At 40.3% G+C, this 24,599-nt stretch overlaps 1 protein-coding gene across 3 annotated transcripts in view; it reads right to left on the reverse strand.

Annotated features, from left to right (window-relative positions):
* NCKAP5 (NCK associated protein 5) overlaps nucleotides 1–24,599 on the reverse strand; it is a 983,044-nt gene that overhangs the window by 631,862 nt on the left and 326,583 nt on the right. For all 3 annotated transcript variants that reach the window (XM_077956875.1, XM_028830652.2, XM_077956874.1), the window contains one exon: nucleotides 370–443. In XM_077956875.1, coding sequence (XP_077813001.1) covers nucleotides 370–443 — 74 coding nt within the window. The remainder of the gene's footprint in view (nucleotides 1–369; nucleotides 444–24,599) is intronic.

Raw genomic sequence — 24,599 nt, forward strand, 5'->3', positions numbered from 1 at the left:
ATTTTCCTTACCTAGTGTCAGAACCCTCTATGTAGAATAAAAACTAAATATTGGGTAGCTGTACAACAGCATTATTAAAATATTCCCCTTTAATATGAAGAGAAGCTGGACTTTGAAGCAGCAATGTTCTACTTTTTAACTAGAGAAAAACTTAAATAAATCTTGAAGTAAGCAAGGATCAAGGAATTTGGGTTCTAGCTTCCACATTACAGCTTTGCCATTCCAGGACAACAGTTTCTTAGAATCTAACAGTTTTTAGCGAGACAAGAACTTAACATATAGTCTGTAGTCTAACTGAAACATTTTAGATCAACAAAGCTCTAAAGGATGCTGCATGAACAAACAAATAAGAACATGAATTAAACTCACCTCCAGAGACTCCTGTGTTGCTCTTCGAGTTGACTCAGCAGATGCTCAATGTATTTATTGGAGTCCATGTATTCCTGCACAAGCAGACAAAGACAGATGAAAGCTCGCTACCACAGTCCCCACCATCCTGAGACTCTGTCCTTATCTCTACAAGGAGTATTTTCGAAAGATTATCCCTATTTCCCTTCCGGTTCTAGGATTCTCTGCTTCTGTGACTTACAATCATATGTAAATACTATTTTTCTCATATCCATGATAGTTTTGTAAACAAATCACAGAAGAGAACGGTCGTTACACTGAGTCAGCATTACGATCCTCTTACTCACAGAAAAAAAGGCCTAAATTTCATAGTCATCTAAACTGGGGTCTGTGTTCTACTGTATACAAATGTTTCTGCCCATCATAGAAAAAAAAAAATAGACAAAACAGTTCTTGATTTTACTGGTCTTATGACAGTCATGTTCCAGCAAAAGTAATGTTTTTAAACTGTATAGAATATTTTATATAAATACAATATATACCCATATTCACTGGGTACTTGTATACACTAATGGACATGTCCATTTTTCTTCAGCTCCATATATACACACAAAACAGTATATGTGATTTTTTTTTAATTCTTAAACATAAATCTTTGGCTTCTAAAAAGACATGAAAAGTATGGTGTGTTCTGCTCTATAGAAATGTATATGTAAATTTATTTCTCTAAATCAAACTATTTTCCTGAAACTTATCTGAAAAAAAAGAATAAAGAATTCATGTGTCATGTGAGAAGTAAGCAGAAAAATCCATAGATTATTACAATGGATTTAATTTGTGATTTCTGCATACGAGGCTCATATGCAATGGTGTTTCCTTTGCTAACCTGGAGAAAATACGACCTATACAAATCATTTTATATTGTTTTGCTCTAAATCTGGTATTTTATTCCCTTTCTGTTTTGAAGTCTACCCTGCAGGCCTCTGCTTCTACATTATAGCAGCCTTTGATGGAATAGTATGCAATGATTTCGATGTTAAGGCACCCATGAAAGCTACTGTTCCATTTCTATAGATTTGAAATAAACTGGGAACTTTGATTAACAGTGATATTTTCCTTTCAGAAATGTAGGTTTCTTATGAAACGCTATACATGATGTACTGCTCTTATAGAAATATTCACCACAATAAGGTGAGGGGCTGGGAGAAAGATGGGCGTTGACCCCATATAATGGAAAGGGACCAGTCCTGATTTCTTTTGATCCTGGATCTACCCATGTGGCCTTGAAAAGCCTTTTTACCTTTCCAAAATGTTCCCTAGACTAGAGGGTATACTAAGTCCTTGTCTAGTTAAATCTGTTATGATTCTAAGATACTGTAATTCTGTTATAGATAATTAGCTAAGAAGTTTTATGCTTATTGAATAAACACTTATTTTCAGGTGACTACTGAATAGTTATTTAAACAAGACCACTGAGATTGTTAAAAACAAAGCAGAAATCTGTGCTACTGAAGGAAGTTGCAGCATACGTGGTTATGCTTTTAAGTGTCCTGACCAAGGCTAAACCATGATTTAGAACACTTGACACTATCAAATACATGAATTCTCAAATATGTTCAGCCAAGAAAAACTAAATACATTGTTCCCAAGTAGAAATAAATGTACAGATCTTAAAGTTATTCATTCTTTCTTCATTTAACAACTATTTTTAAACATCTGTTAGATGCCACGAGCTGTTCTAAGTGCTGCAGATATGGTAATCACCAAGAGGGGGAAAGCCACTGACCTCAAGGAGCTTACAGTCTGTCAAAGGGGCATACTAAATACATGAACAGATTGGTTTCATATTGGCTACATGCTATGAAGTAAACAGGTAATAGGAAAGACTGGGAGGAGCAGCTATGTCACGTGAAGACTCCGGAAGAAGACTCCAACCAAGTGATATTTGAGCTAAGACTTGGAAGAGAAGGAAACCATATAGAGAAAAGGGAGCCAGACACTGCAGGCAGCAAAAACACCATATGCAAAGGTCCTGAAATGTGCTGTTGGAGGAACAGAAGGAAGCCAGTGGGTGCTGGGAGCAGGGACTCAGGGATACTGGGTCTCAAATGAAGTTGGAGAGGTAGGCAGGACCAAATCAGGTACAAGCCTTAGAAAGCAGCTTGGACTTGTCATTTTGTTCATTCTGATTATCTCAAGTCAGAGGTTGAAGCGGAAAGGTGTAGTGATGACAAATAAGACTTCAGTGTCAAAGAGACTTAGGTTCAAATCCTGGTTTTGATACTTACTAGCTATGTTCCCTGGTCACATTATTAAATCTGTCTAAGCCTTAGTTTCTTCATCTTTGTCAGAGGCATAAATAATGCTTCATTTATGGAGGCATTGTAAGTGTTAAACAAGAAGTTTAAGTACATACATCCATCATGGCTGCCAAATAGCAAGCATGGCCTTTTTCAGAGTATTATATACCTCTTTTCAAAAGGAAGATCACTTTACAAGGTGAAGCCATTTTTCATTTTCTCTTCTCTTGCCAAACTTCAAGACTTTTAAGTGTACAGTTCTTAGGTTATACACACTAAATATTAGAATAGGCATTTAGGCAGAGATTGATAATACTGATCTCTAATCATTGAATGTAGTTGTCACTGGCTTGTGATTTCAAAGTTATTTCAAATAAAAATACTAGCTGCTTCCATTTAAACTAGCTTTATCCTATTTTCCATATAAACAACTATGATGACAAATCTTAAACCACTTAAAAATGGGAAACTAAGATTATCGATTATTTATCCCTCTTTTCAGCTATATTTTTTCTATGGCACTCTTACTTCCAACATTCAATATATTTTACTTATGTATTAAGGTATTGCCTCAATATAAGGCTAACACAAATGGATTGGGAAAAGAGACATGCGTCTTACATATATTTTTTGTTAAGTGAAACTGTTTTTGCTCAACCTGAAAGAACTTAGGAAGTACCTTCATACCTGTATCATTTCTGGACCCTGAACTGGAAAAGTTAGTTACCTAATGTGAAAACACTATCACAAGATTATAAACTAGAATTACTCCTAGGGGGAATTCTGTGGATCCCTTTGGAGATTAACTCCAAGAAAACAATGGAGGGTGGTAGCACTGGGGCTGGCAGTAGTTAAGAGAAAACTATGGTCACCATAAGTCAAATGCTGTAGGCATAGTGGCTGCAACAGCTTTTGGAGCAAGTACGCCGAGGAGGTTATTGTACAGAGACTCCAGTATCCCAGCATGCCTGCAAAGGCAGAAAGAAAAGGTCCAGACAGATTTTTTTTCAGAGTAAACTGAAAAAATGCACCATGGAACCCATGTACAAGTACTGTAGGAAAAGAGAGAGAACATGATCCTTAATCATAAAAGAGGGTGTGACTCTGAAAGTTACTTACATAAGAAAGATATGAAAGCATTTTAGAAAGAGCCTTCACATGTTCACTAGTATCCAGAAAGATGTGGTCTCTCTGACACATGTGAAGGAAGATTTTTTTTTTAATGTTGAGATGAAAAGACAGCAGAATTAGATTTTACAAGATAATAGGGTGAGCGGCCAAGATAATAAAATGACATAAAATAAAGACGGGGCTCAGTGAGCTAAGAATTTCAAGGCAACATAGACTGTACTCACCGAATGGAAACCTATTTATTGCTGTCCTGTGATTTTTATTATAAGGTGACTCTCCTGACCATGAAATGGTGCTTCAGAGACAACAGGCAACAGATTTTGGTGTATTGGCGCTGAATTGTTCATACAGGTGAAAGTCTATTTCTCAATATCTCATTTGGGAAACAATCAAATTCCCCAACCCAGGCCAGGTACTTACATATTCCTCTTCTCCTATTTCTACAGTATAAGTCAATTAGTATATGTATCATTCAGTTAGTGAAGAGTAAGCATGATGTAATCTAGGGAGAAAAAATAAACAACCATATCCACATCTTCCTTGATGTCAGCGTTCACTATTCCTAACACATTATCTATGAAAAATGTCTATTTCCCAAGCCTTGCTTTGTTCAGCATGCAACTTCCTACCTCATTCAGCACAAAGACATTATTAAACTATTGTTACTACTAACTTGATGAATATCCTATTCTACTGGTTTCTCTTAGAATTACAAAACCTACCTTAGATACAATAAATAGTAGAATTGACAATGAAAACATACATACAGTCCTGAGGAGGATAAACTTAACCTGTAAGTAAATTAAGAAATAAAGGATAAGGATGAAAATGAATGCAGACATGATTGATAAACAGGCCAGAAAATATTGGTTTGCCAAATAATGAGAGCATTTGAGTACTTGATAAGATTTGAAATGCAAACAACAAACAAAGGGATAAAGAAATATTTCAGCACAGGGGAAAAAATAAGGACGTGATTATGCACAGCGAAAGGATTCATCACTTTCCAGGTAGAGTTAATGGAAAACAATCCACACGTCTATTGGCACAAGAGTTGAATAAAAATAGTGAAGGCAAAAATGGGGGGCTTGTTCGAATGCTTATAGCCCAACAAGGAGCAAAACCACATTAGCTCCACAGCTTACAGCCACCCCAAATGCCCATTGAAATTAGTTTATAGACAAACCATAAATATTATTCCCAATTAAGTAGCTCCTATGTAACAAAGCAACAGAAAGACATTCTCAGGCATTCATGAATTCATAAAATACAGGACCTACATCTTTTAATGAAAAACTTAAAGATACACATGTGTATAACCAAAAGGTGTCTGTGTGCCAGCTAAGTATATGTACACATGCATGTATAAGTATATATGCACATATGTAATACCTGAGCAAAGAATAAAAAATAGGAATTCACAATATAAAAAGAGCCTTCAAAAGAGGTTAATCCAGTCAAACAGATGTTTAAAAAGGTAATTATAAAATAACATAAAATCCCAGAAAGAAAAAGTAGAATATACATTATCTATTTTTGTGATGGGCAGAAGGAGGACAAGAGGGAAAGAAAGAGGGAACTATTGATAGAAGGGTGCATAAATCACTTTGAATACAGGGGAAGAAATTATTGTTCTATTTTTGACTTGATAATAAAAAATGCTTAAGTATAACAGTGTGTTTTTCCTGTGTAGGTACAATTGGGGAAAGCAATTTGGTGATACATGTGATTTTAAGACATCCGTGCCCTTTTGATCTAGAAACTCCCTGTCTAGAAATCAGCCTGAGGAAATAATCAGATTAAAGCAAATGATATTTATCGAAATATTATTTGTGACAATATGGAAAGACTGGGTATGTCTTATTTTCCAAAACTATAGGAATAATTAAAATAAAGCATGCTTTTTTCATTCAAAGAAATACAATTCTTAAACTTTGTAAAGAATATGTAATAAACTAGAAAACAGTGTAATGCTAAGTGAAAGCAGGATAAAAAACTACATAATCCCTCTCATCACAATTTAGAAAATGTATATGAAAGATTAATATCCTACAGTAAATGGTAATATTATGGGCTAATTTAATTTTCTTCTCTATATTTTTTCTTTGTCTGTAGTTTTAAAAAACTATATGCTCATTACAAACATTTAAAGTAATGGATATTACATAGAAAAATACCGTCCCAGAAAATAATGTCCATGAAGATTTGATTATAAATTTTAGAAGGCTTGATCTGAAATGCCACAAGGAAACCATTTCCTTTATATTATTCTAAAGCTAGGCTCGTGTTTGAAACAATGAACCCCCCTTTCCACTTGCCCTCGTTAGTGGTCTGATAAAAGCATTTCACCAAAGTTAGGATTAAGGGGGCTGAAGGCGGGGGGTACCAAGTTACACCAAGTCATATTTTATGTTTGAAAAATTTCACAAAGGTACAGCATTAAAAAGACATCTGTTCCTTGGCTCAAACTTATGCAAATTAGAATCATTTTAGAGATATATTTCAGGAAGTTTGCCTTTCACTTCTTTTAATGCACATGTTTCAGGGCAATTAGTATGAAACATTTAAAGTGATTAGAGGTTTATAGATATACTGAACATTGCATGTCTTTGTAGCATAAGCCCATTTAATGCGAATCTCCTATTGTCTGAAGTAGGTCAGTTCTGAGAGAGGCCCATTATAAATGAATTCTAATGATGTGAGGATCTTAAGTATCATTCATCTTAAGTGGAGTTTAAAATAAAATCGTATATCAAAGCTTGCAGAGATCCAAAAATCCCTCCAAATAATCTTCGCATTATAATCAGCATAACTTATGGCAGAGCTTGTGAAATCCTGCCAGCAATTTTGTGACTAGTAACATAGAATCCCCAATTCACCTTTGGGCAAAGCAGCACCGGCGAGGCGGCCAGCTGTTCAAATCAACAGAACTGTCTGCAATTAGGAAATGACTAACTACCACAACAAAGTAATTTTTAAGGTTGGGGGGGGCATCTCTTAATAAAAAGGTATATCTGCATGGTGAATGTAAAAAACTCAAATAAAATACCCACTTTGGGAATTATACAGACAAGGTAATAAATACAAAGGTGTCTCATAATTAACTGGCATCTGTACCAGTATAAATGCTTCCAAAGAGACTTTTTAAAATGTTAAACACCATGAGCAAATCAATTCAGGAGTCCCGGCTTGAACAGATCCATCCTCCTGTTGCCATCTTAGCATCAGCCGTCTTGAATTCCTCTTTCCCATTCCCTCCTCAAACAGCTGCAACCTTGCTTCTATCTAAGGCAGACCTTCTAGTGGAGCTTTCCCATTAGAGCCACTGATGGCCTCCACAAGGTGGAATCCCAGGATTTTGCTTGGTCCTTATCTTATGACCAGTACCTGCAGAACTTCACATTTTAAAATCATACTCTTCCTCCCTGGTATTCTCTGAAAGTGTCTCCCCGTATTCCATCACTCGGAGGTTCAGCATGGCCCACGCTGCTCAATCACACTCTGGAGGTCCAATCCTGTGAGTATGGCTATTTCCCAAACAGGTCCCTTTGGATGTGCCACACACTCTTTCAAGTATGTCATCCTTCATTTCTGTATCCTCCAGCACCTACCATAGCCCTTGGAACATCTCAAGCACTCAAGAGTGTGTTGAGTAAGTGAAAGAGTGAATTAATTGGCTGGATGTAACCAGGCTCATAAGAGAATCTGAGATTAGTCTATAAGTTGTCTCGGTCTTCCAAAACTTTTACTTGAAAAGGTTTTGATGATCATCGAAACATTAGGCAATCATGACAAGACAGCAGAAACAGTGTTTTTGTTTCGTTTTCCCTCTCCTCTCTCATGCACCACTCAATGTGATGCTTCTGACACCAGATGAATGGGAATCTTTCCCTATACATCAACCAAACAATTCTCCAGCAGACACCAACTAGGTGTCTTATAATTTAACTCAATTCTGACACCATCTACCTGGAGATAGCATCAGATCCCTCAAGGTAAGGGCTCAGTCCCACAAGACTGCTCCTGGCTTCAGACACCAATCACAAGTACCACAGTGGGCTGCCACCTATACTTCTGACCAGCCAGCTATAAATCAGGGTTCCCACCACAACCTCCTCATGCTTGATAAATTTGCTACAGCAGTTCACAGAACTCAAGGAGGCATTTTACTTAGGTTTACTCATTTATTGTAAATGATACTGCAAATGATACAGATAAACAGCTAGATGGAAGAGCTGCTTAGGACGAGGTATGGGAGAAGGGGTTCAGGACTTCCATGCTCTCTCCTGGCACACTGCCCTCCAGGAACTTCCATGAGTTCAGCTATCTGGGAGCCCCTTGAGCCCAGTCCTCTTGGGTTTTATGGAGGATGCATTATGTAGGAATGACTGATTACATCAGTGGCCATTGGTGGTCAACTCACCCAGAGCTTGGTAGGTAGGGCTGAAAGTTCCAACCCTTTAATCACATGGTTGGTTCCCCTGGCAACCAGCCCCCATCCTGAGGCTATCCAGAAGCCCACAAAGAGTCTTCTAAATAGAGCAAAAGATGCTCCTATCACCCGGAAAATTCTAAGGGATTTAAGAGCTCTGTGTCAGACGTTATCACTCAGAAAATAAGAAAGGTTTTAGGAACTCTGTGTCAGAAACCAGGAGCCAAAGACCAAATATTAGAACAAAAGGTTCTCCTAGTACCCTATCTACAAGGGTTTTAGGAGTTCTGTGCCAGAAACTGGGAAGCAGACACCAAATATATATACTTAATCCTAGCAGTTTTCTAAATTACTGTATACTCATAATTTTATTCTATTGGTACAAGCCAGAAATGACATTCCAAAGACAAGCTATCGATAATTTCGCAAAATCAGTATGTTTTTCTAATCTTGCAACTCTGAAGAAAATCTAGGTACATTGCTCATCTATGGCATGTAAATCATAGGAGCTGTCAAAAATTTCAACACAGTAAAATTCACAACCAAAATTTGCTTTCAAATGGAGAGATAACTGATAGCATGATGACTAGCAAACCGCATAGAGTGAAAACATCTCTTTATAACCTCTGTCATATATGAAAATTTCATCAATATGAATTAACAGTGACAGAATATATTCAGAGAGCACATGAGACCATTGAAAAGCCTCATGACCTGCTATTTGGTATCAAGGCAGTAGACTAATGCAGATCAGACTATGAGTACAGCTTAGCAGATCTTCAGAGTAAAACATACTTCAATTTGTTGGATACTGCTTAACTGTTCCCTATTATATATTTTTCCCCTTTTAAAAAAAATCTCCCAACTCTCCCCAGTTCTAGCTGGACACACTGCTCCCAAGCTAGAAATTATGTTTCCCAGCCTCCTGTGCTGCTTGAGGTGAACAAGTGCCTGAGTTCAAGCCAAAGAGAGGTAAGCAGAAATGGTTTATGCAATATCCAGGAAATCCCCAGCCTAAAGACAAGATACGGCCCATTGTGCACTCTTCCCCTGGCCAGAAACAGTGACGCCTTGGGCTCAGAGACAGTCCTACATGCAAAGGATAGCTAAAGTGATAGTTCTTAGAGCACCTATCCACTGACCCTAGTCTTTCTACCTCCCTTTGACCTAAATAAGATAGAAATAAATTCCTATTTATTTAAAACACTGTATTTTGGGCTTTCTTTGTTACTGTACACTTAGCCTATGTAACAAGTAATATAAATAATTGGTCAATTCTTTTGAAAGTTAACATGGCAAACAGTGAAATACAAAGCAGCAGTCATCTCTATATTACTTGATTGATTGATGTTGTTTGTAGATGTTATAGTTTTCCAAAGCACTTTGACAACCATTCTCATTTAAGCCTCACAACATCTTTGAGTCATGGTCACCATTTCAATTTAGAAAACTAATGCTCAGATTATGGTTAAGTAATTTGCTTAGGGTCAGACAATAACAGACTTTAAAAGTCTGTTTTTGCTCAGTTCAGCACATTTTTTCACTGCCCTAAAGAATGCCCTTCCCACAGCTAACTGCCCTCAGAGTGAATTTTATGTTGGTTAGCTGGAAACTAGCTACAGAATGACCCCCTCCACCACAGCCCTCTCCACCAATTTGTAGTGTGTGTTGGAGGGAATCTGGCTAGATGCAAAGCCATAAAACAAAATCAAGCAATGAGCTTTCAGATTCATTCTAATTGGGCATCTGTGTAAGTTTGGCTTTGGTTCCACTTTGATTTCCCTGTCCTAGTGCAATGAGGGTAAGGGCAGAAGTTAAGTTGTATTCTCCCATTCAGTACTCTGCTCTGTTAATAGTAATGACATAAATCTACACATAAGTTAAACAACTTTTAGTTATATTATATTTGAAAAAGATGCTCTTACTAATACTTATTCTTTCTTAGATACAAAGAGTTATACTTAATTTTAAGCAAAATAGTAACTATTGTATTTCTCAGCAGCCTGTATCATTTTCTTAAATATCGTTCTTATAGCAGCTTGGGAGATAAAAACATATTGGTCAAATGAAGGAATTCATTTAGGTGGAAAAAATAAGTTCACTTATTTATTTTTTTTTCTGAGGTAGAAATAAAAACTAATTCAATCTGTCCTCAAGTTCTGCAAGTCAGTAACATAGCATTTGTCAGCATGACAGTAGATTGTGTATATTCTTAAAAAGCCACCATAAAAATACAAATGACATAGTTAGCCGAGTCTTCATTTCAACCTCTATTTTTCACTTGATGGAGAAACATCGGTAGAGCCTTATATGAGTGAAAAGTCTTGGGTCCCCAGCTACTCTACATGAAAGAATTTGGCCATGGAAAGTTCAAAAACTAATTTAAATCCCAGTATTACATCCACACACAGCAGGAATTGACCAATGATCCATTGCATCAGTACACTGTACTTTCATACATTTCCTTCTACCCAAATACTGGATCACGGAACGCCATTTCACTCACTACGGTATATCAGGACCCCCTGAGCCTATGATTATCAATACCATTCAAAATCTGGCCAGGTATGTTCTAATTTTCTCTCCCATCACTCCCCAAAGCTACCCTGGGAGTCCAGTGAAGCCAGGCTCCTTGCTTTTTCTGAACAGGCCAAGTTATGAATTCTTTGCAATCCCAGCACCTAGCACAAGACCTGCAAATAATAGGTGGCAAGGCATTTCTAGAAACCAGTGCACTGGAATTGGGTTAGGGCATCAAGTATGGAGAACACATTTGTTTGCTGCTACTTACGGCTCCCATCTGTTCATCTGAGTCACCTGGTGGGCTAGTTAAAACACAGATTACTGGGTCCTGACCCCAGAGTTTGATTCAGTGGGCATGCAATGGAGCCTGAAAATTTGCATCTGTGAGAAGCTCCCAGGTTGATTCTAATGCTGCTGGTCTGGGGACCACTCTGCAAATCACTGGATTATGGTAACCAGGATTAGTTTACTGATTAGCCCGATTACCACCCACTGTCCTCTTAAAGAGATTAATAAGGCCAACGTAAATAATGCCAGATGCAATTATTCGACAAATATTTTCAAGGGCTAATTATGTTCAGGCACTCTTCAAGGTCTGGGCAATACAGCCATGTACAGTGCAGACAAGTCTCTGCCTGCATGAAGGTAACATTTTTGTGAAGGAGACAGACAAAATAAGTGGAGGTAAGTGGAAAAACAAAACAGAGAAGAGGAAAGGAAGGGCTGAAGTAGAGGGGTGGCGTTAACATAGACTGCTGGAGGAAGGCCACACTGAAGACATTTGAGCAAACACCTAAAGGAAGTGAGGGAACTAACCCAGGTGGCTACTCTGGGAGGCTCATTCTAGGCAGAGAAAACCAGTATAAAGGACTTTGGGGGCAGGAGTGTGTGCCGGCATGTTGCAGGAACAGCACAGAGGCCAGTGTGGCTGGAGTGCAGAGATGGGGTGAGGGGAGGAGGGTGGTCATCACAGCTGCTTAAGCCCTTGTAGGAACTTTGCCTTTTGTTCTCAGTGACATAGGGAACAATTGCACTGGGATTTGATTCGAGGAGTCAAATGGTCTCATTTAAGTCTTGAAAGGATCCTTCAGGCTGCTGTTGACTGAAGGAGTAGCGGGCAGGGGCAGGAGCAAGGAGAAAGGAGACCAGCTGAGGCCACTGGAAGGAGATCATCGTCACTTTGACTAGGGCGGTCACCGGGAGAATCATGCTAAGTTGCTGGATTCAGAATCTGTTTTGAAGATGGAGGTAATAGAACTTCCTGATGGATTGAATGTGGGATATGAAATAAAATAAAAATCAAAATAATATTTGGTTTTGGGCCTGAGCTGTTGGATAATGTGCTATTTATTGACAGAGGGAAAACTAAGAAAGGGGTAAGTTTGTACAAGGGGTGTTGACTAAATTGTTCTCCTTTGGCAGTGAAGTTTGCTATGTCATTACATATGAAAGAGCAGATGTCAACCAGGTCGTTAGTGCTCAAGAATTTTGGATTCCAGTGTGTAAGGATATAAACACGGAGCCATGACATCGAATGAGATTACCTGAGGAAGGAACTACACTAAAGAAAAAAGGACCCACTACTTGGAGGTTGGGAGGAGAAAAAACAAAAAAAGTAAATGAAGGAGAGGCCAGTGAGGGAAGAATAGGAGAAGGTGTTCTAAGGAGAAGGTAGTGTTAAATACAATCAGTGATCAAGTAAGACAGGCCCGCAAATTGGCCAATATAGAGGTCATTAGCGGCCTGACAAAAACAGTTTCAGTGGCAGAGCCATTCCAAATACTTCACTTGGGGTAGAGGTTGGGGAAAGGTGAAGAATAAAGAAAATTTTATGCCAAGGGTAGGGAGAACAAGTAAGAACAAAGCTTTTTCAGAAAATATCATAAATATCATGTGATTTTTGAAGATCAGTCTTCAAGAAGCCATGGGGCTATGGAAGCCCTTGGGAAAAGGGTGCATTCCAGGTCCTATCCCAGAGATTCAGGTTCAGTAAGTCTGGGAATAAAATGGGACCCAGAGATCTAACTTTAACAAGAACTTGTAGGAAGATGTTGCCAGTTCTCCTTGGGGCACTTTTGGAGAATGGTCTCCCAAATAGAATTTCTGGTTATTTCCAGTGACTTAACGCAACAAAACAAACTAACTGCCACAACCACCATGCAATCAACACACCAAACCTTTCCCTGAAACACCTTCAATACCTGTTCTACCAAAGTGAGTTAGGGCCTTGGAGTCTCTTGACATTCAAATGAGACTGGAAACAAGGTGATAAACATGAAGACATTTTAGAAACAGAGCAGATGGTGCTCCTCATGTTGGATCTAGGAACTCTTTTAAGAAAACTTGGGCCGCCTATTCCAGGAAGACACCTTTTGCCACACAAGAGGACCGTCAAACTATTTAAAATTTTTGTTTCATTTTTATATTTATCTTTAAGAGATTTCCCTCAAGAAAGAGGCTATTTCCTGCAGCGTGAGGAGATTATACATTTATGCACTAACACATAAACCTTGCTTGGACTTTATTTTCTAAGCCAGAAAACATTCGTGGATGTGCAGATTTCAGTGTGTTGCCTGTTAAACTGCATTTCTCACTTACGGGCACTGAACATAAATCATCCTGGAGGAACGAACATTCTTCCTGGCGTGAGGTATTTCAAAGACTGCCTCTACTGCCTCTTGGTGGGGACGGGTGGTGCCCAGGATCTGATCACATTTATGTCTCTATTTTCCTGGTAAAATGTGAAGACGAAAGTAATGGACCGGATCTGAGTTCTCCTGGCTGTCATGGGCTGCAGGCTATTTTTCGTATTAAGCAGTTGAATACCGTTTGACTTGTCTTGGTGAAAAGAAACACTAGCTCTATCTTGTTGCATTTCCTCCAATAAAAAGGCAGCAGAACAAGTGAATCACTACGTCTGACCAGCATGTTTTCCTCTTACCCCTAAATGTGGTCTCCATATGAAGAGATGTACTAAGGAGACCATAGGCATTTATTTCCCTGCCACAGGCCTCGGGAAATAAAGGATGGAGTGCCTGAAGAGACCTTCTCAGACCTAGTATTTTGCATATGCATATCACAAAAAATAAACCTGTATCACCAATATAGAACATGAAAGCAAACCAAAAGTCATAAAGAATTCTGGAAGTCAGAAAGAAGTTTCAATTTGATTAACAAAAGCTGCAAAACCAGAACCCAAAACACATCCAGGATGAAATTACCGTGAAGATGAGGACTGAACTGGGAAAAACTGCAAGCTCAGATTGAACACAAGAGCGGGAGGCACCTCTTGGGCAATTGTCTGTGTGATATTTAAGTATGGTATTCCATGGCCACCCGCCTCCTTCCAGCAACTAGTAGGAGAGTTTGAACTCAAGATAAAGAGCTGTTCTCTACTGAGGATTAGTTTCCATCTAAGGAGGCAGAGCCCTGAGGCTGGGGTGGGGTTTTGGGGTTGGGTTCTGTGCAGGTGTGGAGGCCTCACCAGGGCTGGAATTCATGGGCACCTCCCCTCAGACACTGTAGGCCTATTCAACAGAACCTGCTCTCCAGTCAGCGCTGCCAACTCAGAGGGCTTCTAATGTTATGTGGAGAACCAGGCATCCTTCCCCAGCTGTAGCCGACTTAGTGCTGAAAACACTTGAACTTGTCCAACATCTTCCACAAAGAGGCCAACTCTACAGAAAGACACTTAGCTTCGTGAGGACTGGTTAATTGGTATTTCAATGTGATGCCCATTGCCAACACCAGGACTCGTATAATGGGTATAGGTGCAAAGCAGGACCCATCTGGCTGACAATCCTTATTTTAGATCTTGACATGTGACCATGAAAAAGCCAAGCTGGAAACAAAAGGGTGGCAGAGTAAGAATGAGGGCCTCTGCCTCCTGGAAACAGAGGAATCCCTTCAGGGGGCTGTGTATATTTTCACTGTGCAGCTCCTCTTTCTAGTTTGCTATCTTAGCAAGCTCTGTCAAGAAAGAGTGTGGAAAGGGGAAACAGTGGGAAAATAGCCACTCCTGATACTACAACACCCCTTTCTCTTCAACTTTACCTCCAGAGACTGAGCCTATGCCATAGTTCATTCTCTAATACCAGCATAAACAGCTTTCAGGAGAATCACGCCTACTGAATCAACTGCCAATCACTGAGGGAAGATTTTTAGGATGGTTTAAGAAGATGCAGAGAAAGGACTTATGAAGTAGAAGATACCCACCCCTGCCCCACCCAAAATAAACAACTCAGTAGCAAAGACTTCTCTTTTTTCCAGTAAAGACACTGACGTTAAATACAACCTGTTTCTTGGCTTCTTCTGTTCTCAACTCTAGCTTGTAATATGTGAATTTGAGATTATCCTCAGCAGTTCCACAAATGTCTCGTGGAATAAATTGATTACCAATACTGTGATTAAAAAGTGCTTTTATAGGTGGTAACCTGGAGGGCTGATACAACCTGAAGTAAACAGCACTGCGGTCTTGTTTGAAAGGTAATTGGAAAGCCATTTTGTTCTGACCGTGGAGAATCTGATTCAGGAGAAAAGTTTAGTTTCTTCTCTCCTGAGGGGCCAAACCAAATATGTGATGCAACATAGCTGTGGCACTCTTTGAACCTTCTCATTGGAAAATCTGGAGAGAAATGGGACATATAGCAACTTTTAATATGAAAGCCCTTGTGCCCAGAGCCCCTGTCTCTGTCCCAGTCCATCCTTGGAAGAGCAACGGTGCAATGCAATAACTCAGCGCTGCCCATCACCTGATGGCGGCTGGTATGCTCCCCTGGGTTCTACCTGGGATGACCAAATGGTACCCTTAGCCTCCACTGAACACCCACTTCACAAAGACACATTATCCTAACTATTAGGATCTAATGCAACGGTTCTCCCACTGTGGACACAGACCAACATTGTTAGCATCACCTGCAAACTGATTTAGAAATGCAAATTATCTGGCCTTTCCCCAGGCCCACTGAACTCTGGGGGTGGAGGAGCCCAATAATTTATGGGTTTAGGAGCCTTCCAGGTGATTCTGATCACACTACACCTTAAAAACGACTGTTCAATAGTCAAATTAACCGATCATTGCGATCATTCACTCCTGGTGTGTGAGCCACCCCTTCCCCGCCCCCTTCCACCTCCTGCATTTTCAAGATAAATCATTTGACGCTATAGTGAATTTGAATTACTATCAGCATTGATGAACAATTCAAGGTTTCTTTTCAAAAGATCTCATTTTGGAGGGTAGAGGGCTGGGCAATCAGACCTTGCATCAGGTGAAACACTGAAGTTTAATTAAAATAATGCAAAACCAGCAATAGCTGCCCTGCTGTGAAGCCTATGTTTGCATTTAATGATGTAGGTGCCGTTTTAAAGATCAGCACGAGAGAAGTACCCATGATAAATATGATGCAGGTGCACCTGGGATGTTACTTTTTTTTTTTTTTTTAAGTATCTCCTCTCAAAGCATTATGCAGCTAAAACCATTCAATGAGTGGACTATGCACTATTTGGGATATGAAAAGACACCTGGACTCAGGTAAGTTTTTTGTATTGGGACAGTCACCTAAGACAGAAATTCCTTTTTAAAATATACATATTTGGGATAGCAACGCAGACAGTTCACTTACCAGTGGATAGCAATTTAACTATTCTAATCCCTATTTTTCATAAAAATCAGCCACTCCTAGACAAGGCAGATGTGTTAAATCAATTTAGGAAGGCAATTTACTATGATGAGGTTGTTAAAGAGTCAAACGGAACATCAGGAAATTTATGCAAATATTTTTGGGAATTTGTTCTGAGTATGCAAATGCTATATAATTAGTTATCATGCTTTTCATGCAAAATTAAATTTGCTATAATAACGAATCACACTCAAGAATAAGGCTAGTTAACATGAAAAGAACTCTCATTTTTATGACTGAAAGACTGCAAATTGAGGGTAAACTGCAGGTGAATCTAATTCCAGCCTTTAGGATTGTTGTTCATTCCGGTCAAACGAAACCAACTGCAACAAGGGGTAGGAGGGCTCTCTGACTCTAGACAGCACATGTATGGATGCAAAAATCACAAGAAGTAGAAGCAATGGAGCATTCTGCTTTTTGGACTAGGCTGTCTCAGCTATCATTAGCCAGATACTCTTTTACCCTCTAATTATTTTGGAAGGACTCAGTACTATCATTTAATATTTATCAGACTAACAAAGCCAAACTTCTATTTTGGAATATCTCTAAAGACTAATTACTGCTCAGTCCCTTCCTGCCCCAGGCTGACAATTTGGAGATAATTTGGACTTCCAGCATGTTGGCTCTTCCTACCTCACTCTGTACATGTCCTCACTAGTCAGAGGACTCTCTAGACCTCCTCTCGCTGTCAAAGTCCTATGTCTGCTATATTTGCCAGGATATGTAAGAATTAGGCCGTTGGCCAGGCGCGGTGGCTCATGCCTGTAATCCCAGCACTTTGGGAGGCCGAGACGGGCAGATCACGGGGACAGGAGATCGAGACCATCCTGGCTAACACGGTGAAACCCCGTCCCTACTAAAAATACAAAAAGTTAGCCAGGCGTGGTGGCAGGCGCCTCTAGTCCCAGCTACTCGGGAGGCTGAGGCAGGAGAATGGCATGAACCTGGGAGGCTGAGCTTGCAGTGAGCCGAGATCACGCCACTGCACTCCAGCCTGGGGGACAGAGCGAGACTCCGTCTCAAAAAAACAAAAACAAAACCAAAACAAAACAAAAGAATTTGGCCTTTTATGCCTCCTGGCCACTTGTAGCCCACTCCCATTTGGCCAGAACTGAGACATTTTCCATAGCATGAAACTTTCTGTGATGACTCTGGAGAAGTCCTGAGCAAACCAGGTGAGTTGGTCACTCTAACACAATCACATGTTTCCCCATTCCCAGGCTGTTTGCCCATTCCTGTGGGTGTCAGTTTTCCTAACTATGCTTCAGATTCCTCGCTGGGAGTAGGCTCAGCCCTAACCTCTAGTGCTATGGACTAGCCCTAACCCAGGAGTCACGTATGCTCATCTGCTATCCACTAAAGAAGTGGAGGCTCCATCCAGTGAGCCTGATAGCTGACCCATGTCTTGCCTTATCCCAGGTGAACTGCTCAGGAATAAAGTTGTTTCCAGCTGCCTGAGGACTGACAGAGGGATCCTACTGTCACCTCCCCAGATCGGAGCCTCAAAGATACCAATCTGCATCACAGCCACCCCCAACCGACCCTCACCCAGTCTGTGATTAGACTCAGTGCCCTTCAGTGGGGCTAGCACTTTACTTAGGTTAGGCTCAGTTACATTCTTGCTTTATACCTATTCCACACAGGATCATTGTGGAGGTCCCAGTTTTGTTACCTAAAAATACCTTTCAACCTGCTATTAAAAGTGAAGCCTGCACCTGAACATTCACGTTGTCTTTTCCCAGAGGATCAGAAAATAGTTGCTATAGAATCTAGAGTTGTCAAACACTTTGTCATATTAAGCTTACAATGACAAAACTAGGTTTTAGTAGCATGATTTTAGGAAAAAGAGGAACCCAAAGCCATACATTTGAAGACTATATATATCCCTTAGACTGAAGAGACAGACGTGGTAGAAACATTTTATAAAAGAAGAAAAAAGGGGGAAGTGAATGCCTGGCTGCCCATAGAGACGTCCAGTTTTCTGTAGAGGCTGGCTGTTAACAGTACCTGACTCCACTGGTTTCAATAAATAGCTCAATCACCTCGTTCTTGCTAAAACCCAAGCTCAATAATTCAATATTCCCTAGCCACATACAATGCATTTAACCCTTTTCCTCATTATCCCACTTAAGCTAAAAAACAAGACAAAACACAAACAGGATGATAGCCAGAGGAACTCTTAATTCCAAAACAATATCAATTTAATTCACTCCATTTGCTAGTACTGCCTTCTCAACCATGCCTTGTCTTAGCTCAATATGAATTAGGTAAAACTTAATATTCATGCAACTTGGCCCACATCGAAAATCATATTCCTATACAAATTTGCATGTTTCTAGTTTTTCTACATTTCATACTTTGTCTCATAAGTCATGTTGTAGAGTGTCATTCCCTCATTTGTCATTTTTGTAAAGGCCATCCTATGAAGGTTTATTTAGCAGAAAGGCTGATAGATTTTATTAATAGGCATAGTCTTTCCAACCTGTAAAAATACCAATACTTAAGTCAAATATTTTTGTACCCACTATGCAAATAGTACTTTGCTAAAAACATCACCATTAGCCTAGGAGAATGAGACAAAGCATAGATGCAAGACAGTTCTATGCAGTAAGTGATACACACATTTTACAACAAAAAGGTATCATCTGTGATTGAGATCCAGAGGCAGGTAAAAATCAAAGCTTGGAGAGTGAGCTTGTGGAAAGATAATTGATAAACTACATTTTACGTGATACTTTATTTTCAACACTCCGTTATGAAGTTTGCTTAATTATCTTTTATAACATAACAGTAAAACAGTGTGTGTGTCTCCGTATTACTGATGAGAAACCTGGGCTCTTAGAGTTCAAGTAACAATATCTTAGTGGGTAGTTGAAAACACAATGCTACACTAAATCATTAAAAGTAAAAGTTGGAAAATTACCTTTCTAGTAATTTTCACTGCCCATACAGAATATTCTTCTAACAATTGCATTTGAGAACCTATCCTGGAGGATGAGACTTTAGGACACAGAGAAGCTATGTGGACCTTGAATACTTTGGGTCTATTTCCTTATTTATAAAATGAAGAGATGGGTTCAGATCAGTGGTTAGCAAACCTCAGCCAGCACTAGTATCACCTGAAGAGCTTGCTAAAACAGACTGCAGGGCCCCACCCCCAAGAATTTCTGATTCAGCACACCTGGGGTGAGACCTGAACATTTGCATTTCTAACAAATTGTCAGGTGAGGTGGATGTTGATGCTGCTTGTCCAGGGACCACTTTGAGAACCATTGGACTGGTCTTTAGGGCCTCTAAGATTTTGAGTATGGAAAGACAGACAATATTATTAACTTCTAGACCAACTGCAAGTAAGAGTCCCCTCATTTATCCTTCCATCTATTCATTCAACAATTGGACACTTGTTCATTTGTGAACAAGTGTGTTTTCAAATAGTTTCCAGTTTGGCTAAAAGCAAGGAAAACATCTCAATTATTTAATTTATATAATTTATGGATATTTGGCAATTTTCTTTAACTCCATTTTGTGATCATGTAAAATCAGGAAAAAAGATCAATTAAATCAGGAAATGCATGCAAAAATTATTAACAGTGTCTGACACAAAGAGAGATCTCAGCAAACCTTAGCTCTATGGATCATGGAAACAATTTACATATCATATTGCACTTTTGCCTTTCACACTTTTATTCCAGCTGCTAGCATCTATCCTATTTCAACATCTCACGGTTTTCCTCTTCATCTTTTGTTGGAGAATCTGATGAAGTTAGCAAGGCTTGGATCAAGGTAACGCTGAGGCAGGGATAGGCTGGGTTAAAGAGGAGAGAATGATTATATGCAAACTATACAACTGGTTCCTAACATGAGTTAATGGATTAAATACAAAATACCTGCCCTTCAGTGTGTTCCAGCTCTCGTTAGTGCCAACTGCATCTCAAGGCACACCTTTCTCCTGTGCCACCTATGTCCTTGACATACAGTTGGAGCAGGAGATGGGGGCACTACTGGCAGCCAAATAAATGGACAGAACCAGCGTGATTGTCTGGGGAATCTGACAGAGAGGTAAATTGAACTTAATCACTGTCCCAGCCGAATCACATTTGTAAAAGCTAAGACTCTGTGGACACCTGTTATAAATCAAGCAATTCCTAATCAAGCAATTCCAAGCAATTTATAAACCTATAAATCAGGTTTTCCTACAAGACCTGAGCCTTTGGCTGATCTCAGTTTCTCAGTATAAGAACCATTTGCCCCACCCAGGGCCTGGCATCAACAATTTGGTATTATGTCCCAAGAAATTCCCCAAAACTCCTGGGATGGCACAAAGTTGTCCCAGCTATGTGAGTTAGACTCTGAGCTCCAGACAGAAATACTCATTTCCAGGTTCAGCTTGTAAAACTACCTGCCTTCACATATGTCCTTTGGCCCCAGGAGGTTTCCAAACCACAACCAAAGCCTGAGATGAAAACTTAAAGAAGGCTAGACTGCATGAAATTTACCTTACCTATCCCCGCACAAGCCAGAACTGGATGAGGCGTAAACCAGGCCTGCCGCGCAAATAGATGAACTCTACCTCTGGGGATGGCTCGGGGGATCACAAACACCCCACTTTGAGAGGGCAGGAGGCCTGAGTGGCATTTAGGTTTCTCTGAGGCTTATTTTGTGAAAGCAAAACTGACTCGCTGAGAAAACATTTTTAAAATATTTACTTGGAATTACATAAAAAGTATTTCAAATGAATTTTTTTTTTCTTTTTTTTTTTTCAGAAGCAGGAAGTCTGTTTCATAGCCGGCTGCTGAGTCAGACAGAATAGCCAGGAAGACTCTGAGCAACCTCAGCCTCTCTGAGGCCTCTGCAGTTGTGAGGCTGGGAGATGTGGTTCTGAAATCCAGGCAAGTTGCTGAAGCACAGACAGGAATTCCCAGAATTTCCTCTATAGTTTTCACTTAGATGTCACAAAGAAGGCCTGATTTCAGCCAAGTAAAAGTTTGTTGCAGAGTCACACATGAGCACCAGTTGTAACTAAGAAAACATATATACGTTCTAAAGTTTTTTTCTTTTTTGAGACGGAGTCTGGCTCTGTCACCCAGGCTGGAGTACAGTGGTATGATCTCGGCTCACTGCAACCTCCACCTCCTGGGTTCAAGCGATTTTCCTGCCTCAGCCTCCCAAGTACCTGGGATTACAGGCACCCAGCTAATTTTCGTATTTTTAGTGGAGACGGCGTTTCACCATGTTGACCAGGCTGGTCTTGAACCCCTGACCTCAGGTGATTCACATGCCTTGACCTCCCAAAGTGCTGGGATTACAGGCAAGAGCCACCAAGTCCAGCCTGCCAAGTACTTTTAAAATATATTCATTTGATTATTCACTCGAATTCTTCTGAACACCTGCTATGTGTAGTGTTAGGAGCTGTTGGATGTAACTGTGATAAAAATAGACTATGTCCCCTTCCATCACTGCCGTATTCAACCTACCTGGGAGGGAGGAAGGCACTGGAATGCAGAACCGTAGCTTTACCGTGTTAAGCCACTTTCCCAGTTGTACACAGGGAAAGAGCCAGAGAAATTTGAACAGGATTTTGTGTTTCCAAAGTGTGTACTCTGGCCTTTGGGGAAGGATGGATCCAAACATAAAGGAAGAAGAAAACTAGATGACTCCAGCTTATGAAGATAGCATTTATATATTCCCCTGAGTGCCTACAGAAACCTGAGAATACGGTACTCTTCTGATAGAAATTGACATTCCTTTTTAGTACAGGAACTTTGAGATGTTTCCCGAGGGATTTCCAAGTACTGCAACTCATTTTTATTATTTCAACCCTAGCCTTCCCTAAGCTCTTGCATCTCTAGTTTCTACAGCCAACCATATACTGATTTTAGGAGTGTTGCATTGCTCAAAGTTATTGTTGGGTGCATGCACTGGGCATCTGTTATTTTGGAGTACATCAAGCCCCCTTCCTTGTGGGGATCACTCCCGTGCCAGCTCTGTGCACTCTATCTGCTCCCAGGGTAGAATTTGTGACCTGAATGAAAGCCAGTTAACACATCACATTTGCCTAGAGATGTCAAATGGTTCAATGACGGCTACTGGACCCAATCAGAACCAATGAGACTAACACGAGAATGTCATCTCTGCTAGCCTTGGACTCCCAACTTCAGCATTTGAATACTCACTGACACCTGGACCCATCATACATTGTGTTTGGATATGACCCCCCTCTTAAAAATGCTTGCAATGTTTGTCTTCGCCTCACATCATCAAAAAGAAGTTGTTGATGGTGTGTGCTGGAGTTGGTAAAGCTGAAACTACGCAAATGGCTGTCACTAAAGGACCAATGATGATGCTGGGTTTTTTTAGCACTTATAGTTAATACATAAATAGAATCATGCAGCTCTCTTCTTTAATTCGTTCTGGACAGTGGGCCACTTTAGGGATGAATTGCTCAGCATTTCTGGCAGAGGAACAGCAACCACTCAGGATATCATTGATTGAAAAACAATAAGGCCAGGCACAGTGGCTCACGCCTGTAATCCCAGCACTTTGGGAGGCCGAGGCAGGCAGATCACAAGGTCAGGAGATTGAGACCATCCTGGCCAACATGGTGAAACCCCGTCTCTACTAAAAATACAAAAATTAGCTGGGCATGGTGGCACGTGCCTGTAATCTCAGCTACGTGGGAGGCTGAGGCAGGAGAATCACATGAACCAGGGAGTCGGAAGTTGCAGTGAGCTGAGATCATGCCACCACTGCACTCCAGTCTGGTGACAGAGCAAGACTCAGTCTCAACAAAAAAGAAAAAAAAGAAAAAGAAAAACAACAAAGCTGATCACAGAGCTGGTAAACTGGGGACAGCCAGTGCAAGAGTTCTGTAACAGCAGAGAACAGTCCTCCCTTCCCTCAGGGACGTTTTCCAGCTCTTCATTTGAAATGCTTTGCAGAAACCTGGAATTCTGGACATTCTGGTTATTAATATAAAGAATTCTATCATTCCATAGCTCCCATCTCCATTGACCTCTACCCCATCTCTAATGACCTGTTACAGCTTTGACATCACTCGCAGAGCAGGATTTAATGATGACTCATCTTTGATACCTCCTCTTCCTGCCTAAATTCAACAGCATCCTGGCCACTCACAGTTGAGTGCATTTACCAGAAACAGCAGCATTTCCTGGGTGCTTGCTGGAAACGCAGCATCTCAGATTCCACTTCAGACCAACTGAATCAGAACCTGGTCAAGAATCGGCTTCTAACATACTCGCAACTGCTGCTGCTGCCGCCAGCCTTGGAACCACATTCTGAGTAGCAGGAATGTAGACCTCAGTGTTTCCTAACCCTACTGATCATAAGGTCTGTTGGGGAACTTCTTCAAAATACCTGTTTCTGGGCACAACTTCAAACCCTTTGAATGAGAATCTTCAGAAAAGGGACTTCGGTATTTACAGCCAGCCCAGGTAGTTCTTCTGGACGGGCAAGCAGAGGAAACACTGGGAATCTAATTTAGAGTTCCAGGCCGAGCTCTCAGCTGCCTGCTCTTCTCCTGCCTGGATTTGTTGCTTAACAGATGGAAGCACAATACTGCTCCCACTAGGGCTGTTTCTTTTTCCCTTTTGTTCCTCCAAAGACTTGCTACCAAATGCTGTGTCTTCAGCATCTGGAATTGTTTTTTACCTTCTCTCTATGCAGTTAGGTAAGAAAGGATCTTGGAAGGATTCAAATCCCAATTCTAGGCAAAGATATGTTAATAGCCACATCCCCGTGGCAATGCTGTTTAATGTCAGTGTTTTGAAGACAAAAATGCAGATTCCTGGCTCTGGTTGTTCTGCAGGTTGTAGCCTTAATACACTGGTCGGTCTGAGTACATAAGTTTTCTTGAAGACTGACAAAATGCAAGAACAGTGTTAGTAGTGGAAGAAAGGAATAAAAATGATAACTGTCTCCATCTAGGATGTAGGAAAACAGTATTTGTTAAGGTTTTCTATCTCTCTGAAAAACTAGTAAATAATATAGTTGCCTAAAATTCTTAGGACCTTTATTAATTACTTCAATATTTTTCCTTCCTTAGCCTTGGATTTTTGTTGTTGTTGTTGAGACGGAGTCTCGCTCTGTCGCCCAGGCTGGAGTGCAGTGGTGCGATCTCGGCTCACTGCAAGCTCCATCTCCCGGGTTCACGCCATTCTCCTGCCTCAG

The sequence above is a fragment of the Macaca mulatta genome, chromosome 12, assembly GCF_049350105.2.
Source record: "Macaca mulatta isolate MMU2019108-1 chromosome 12, T2T-MMU8v2.0, whole genome shotgun sequence".
In the NCBI taxonomy this organism is placed as follows: Eukaryota; Metazoa; Chordata; class Mammalia; order Primates; family Cercopithecidae; genus Macaca; species Macaca mulatta.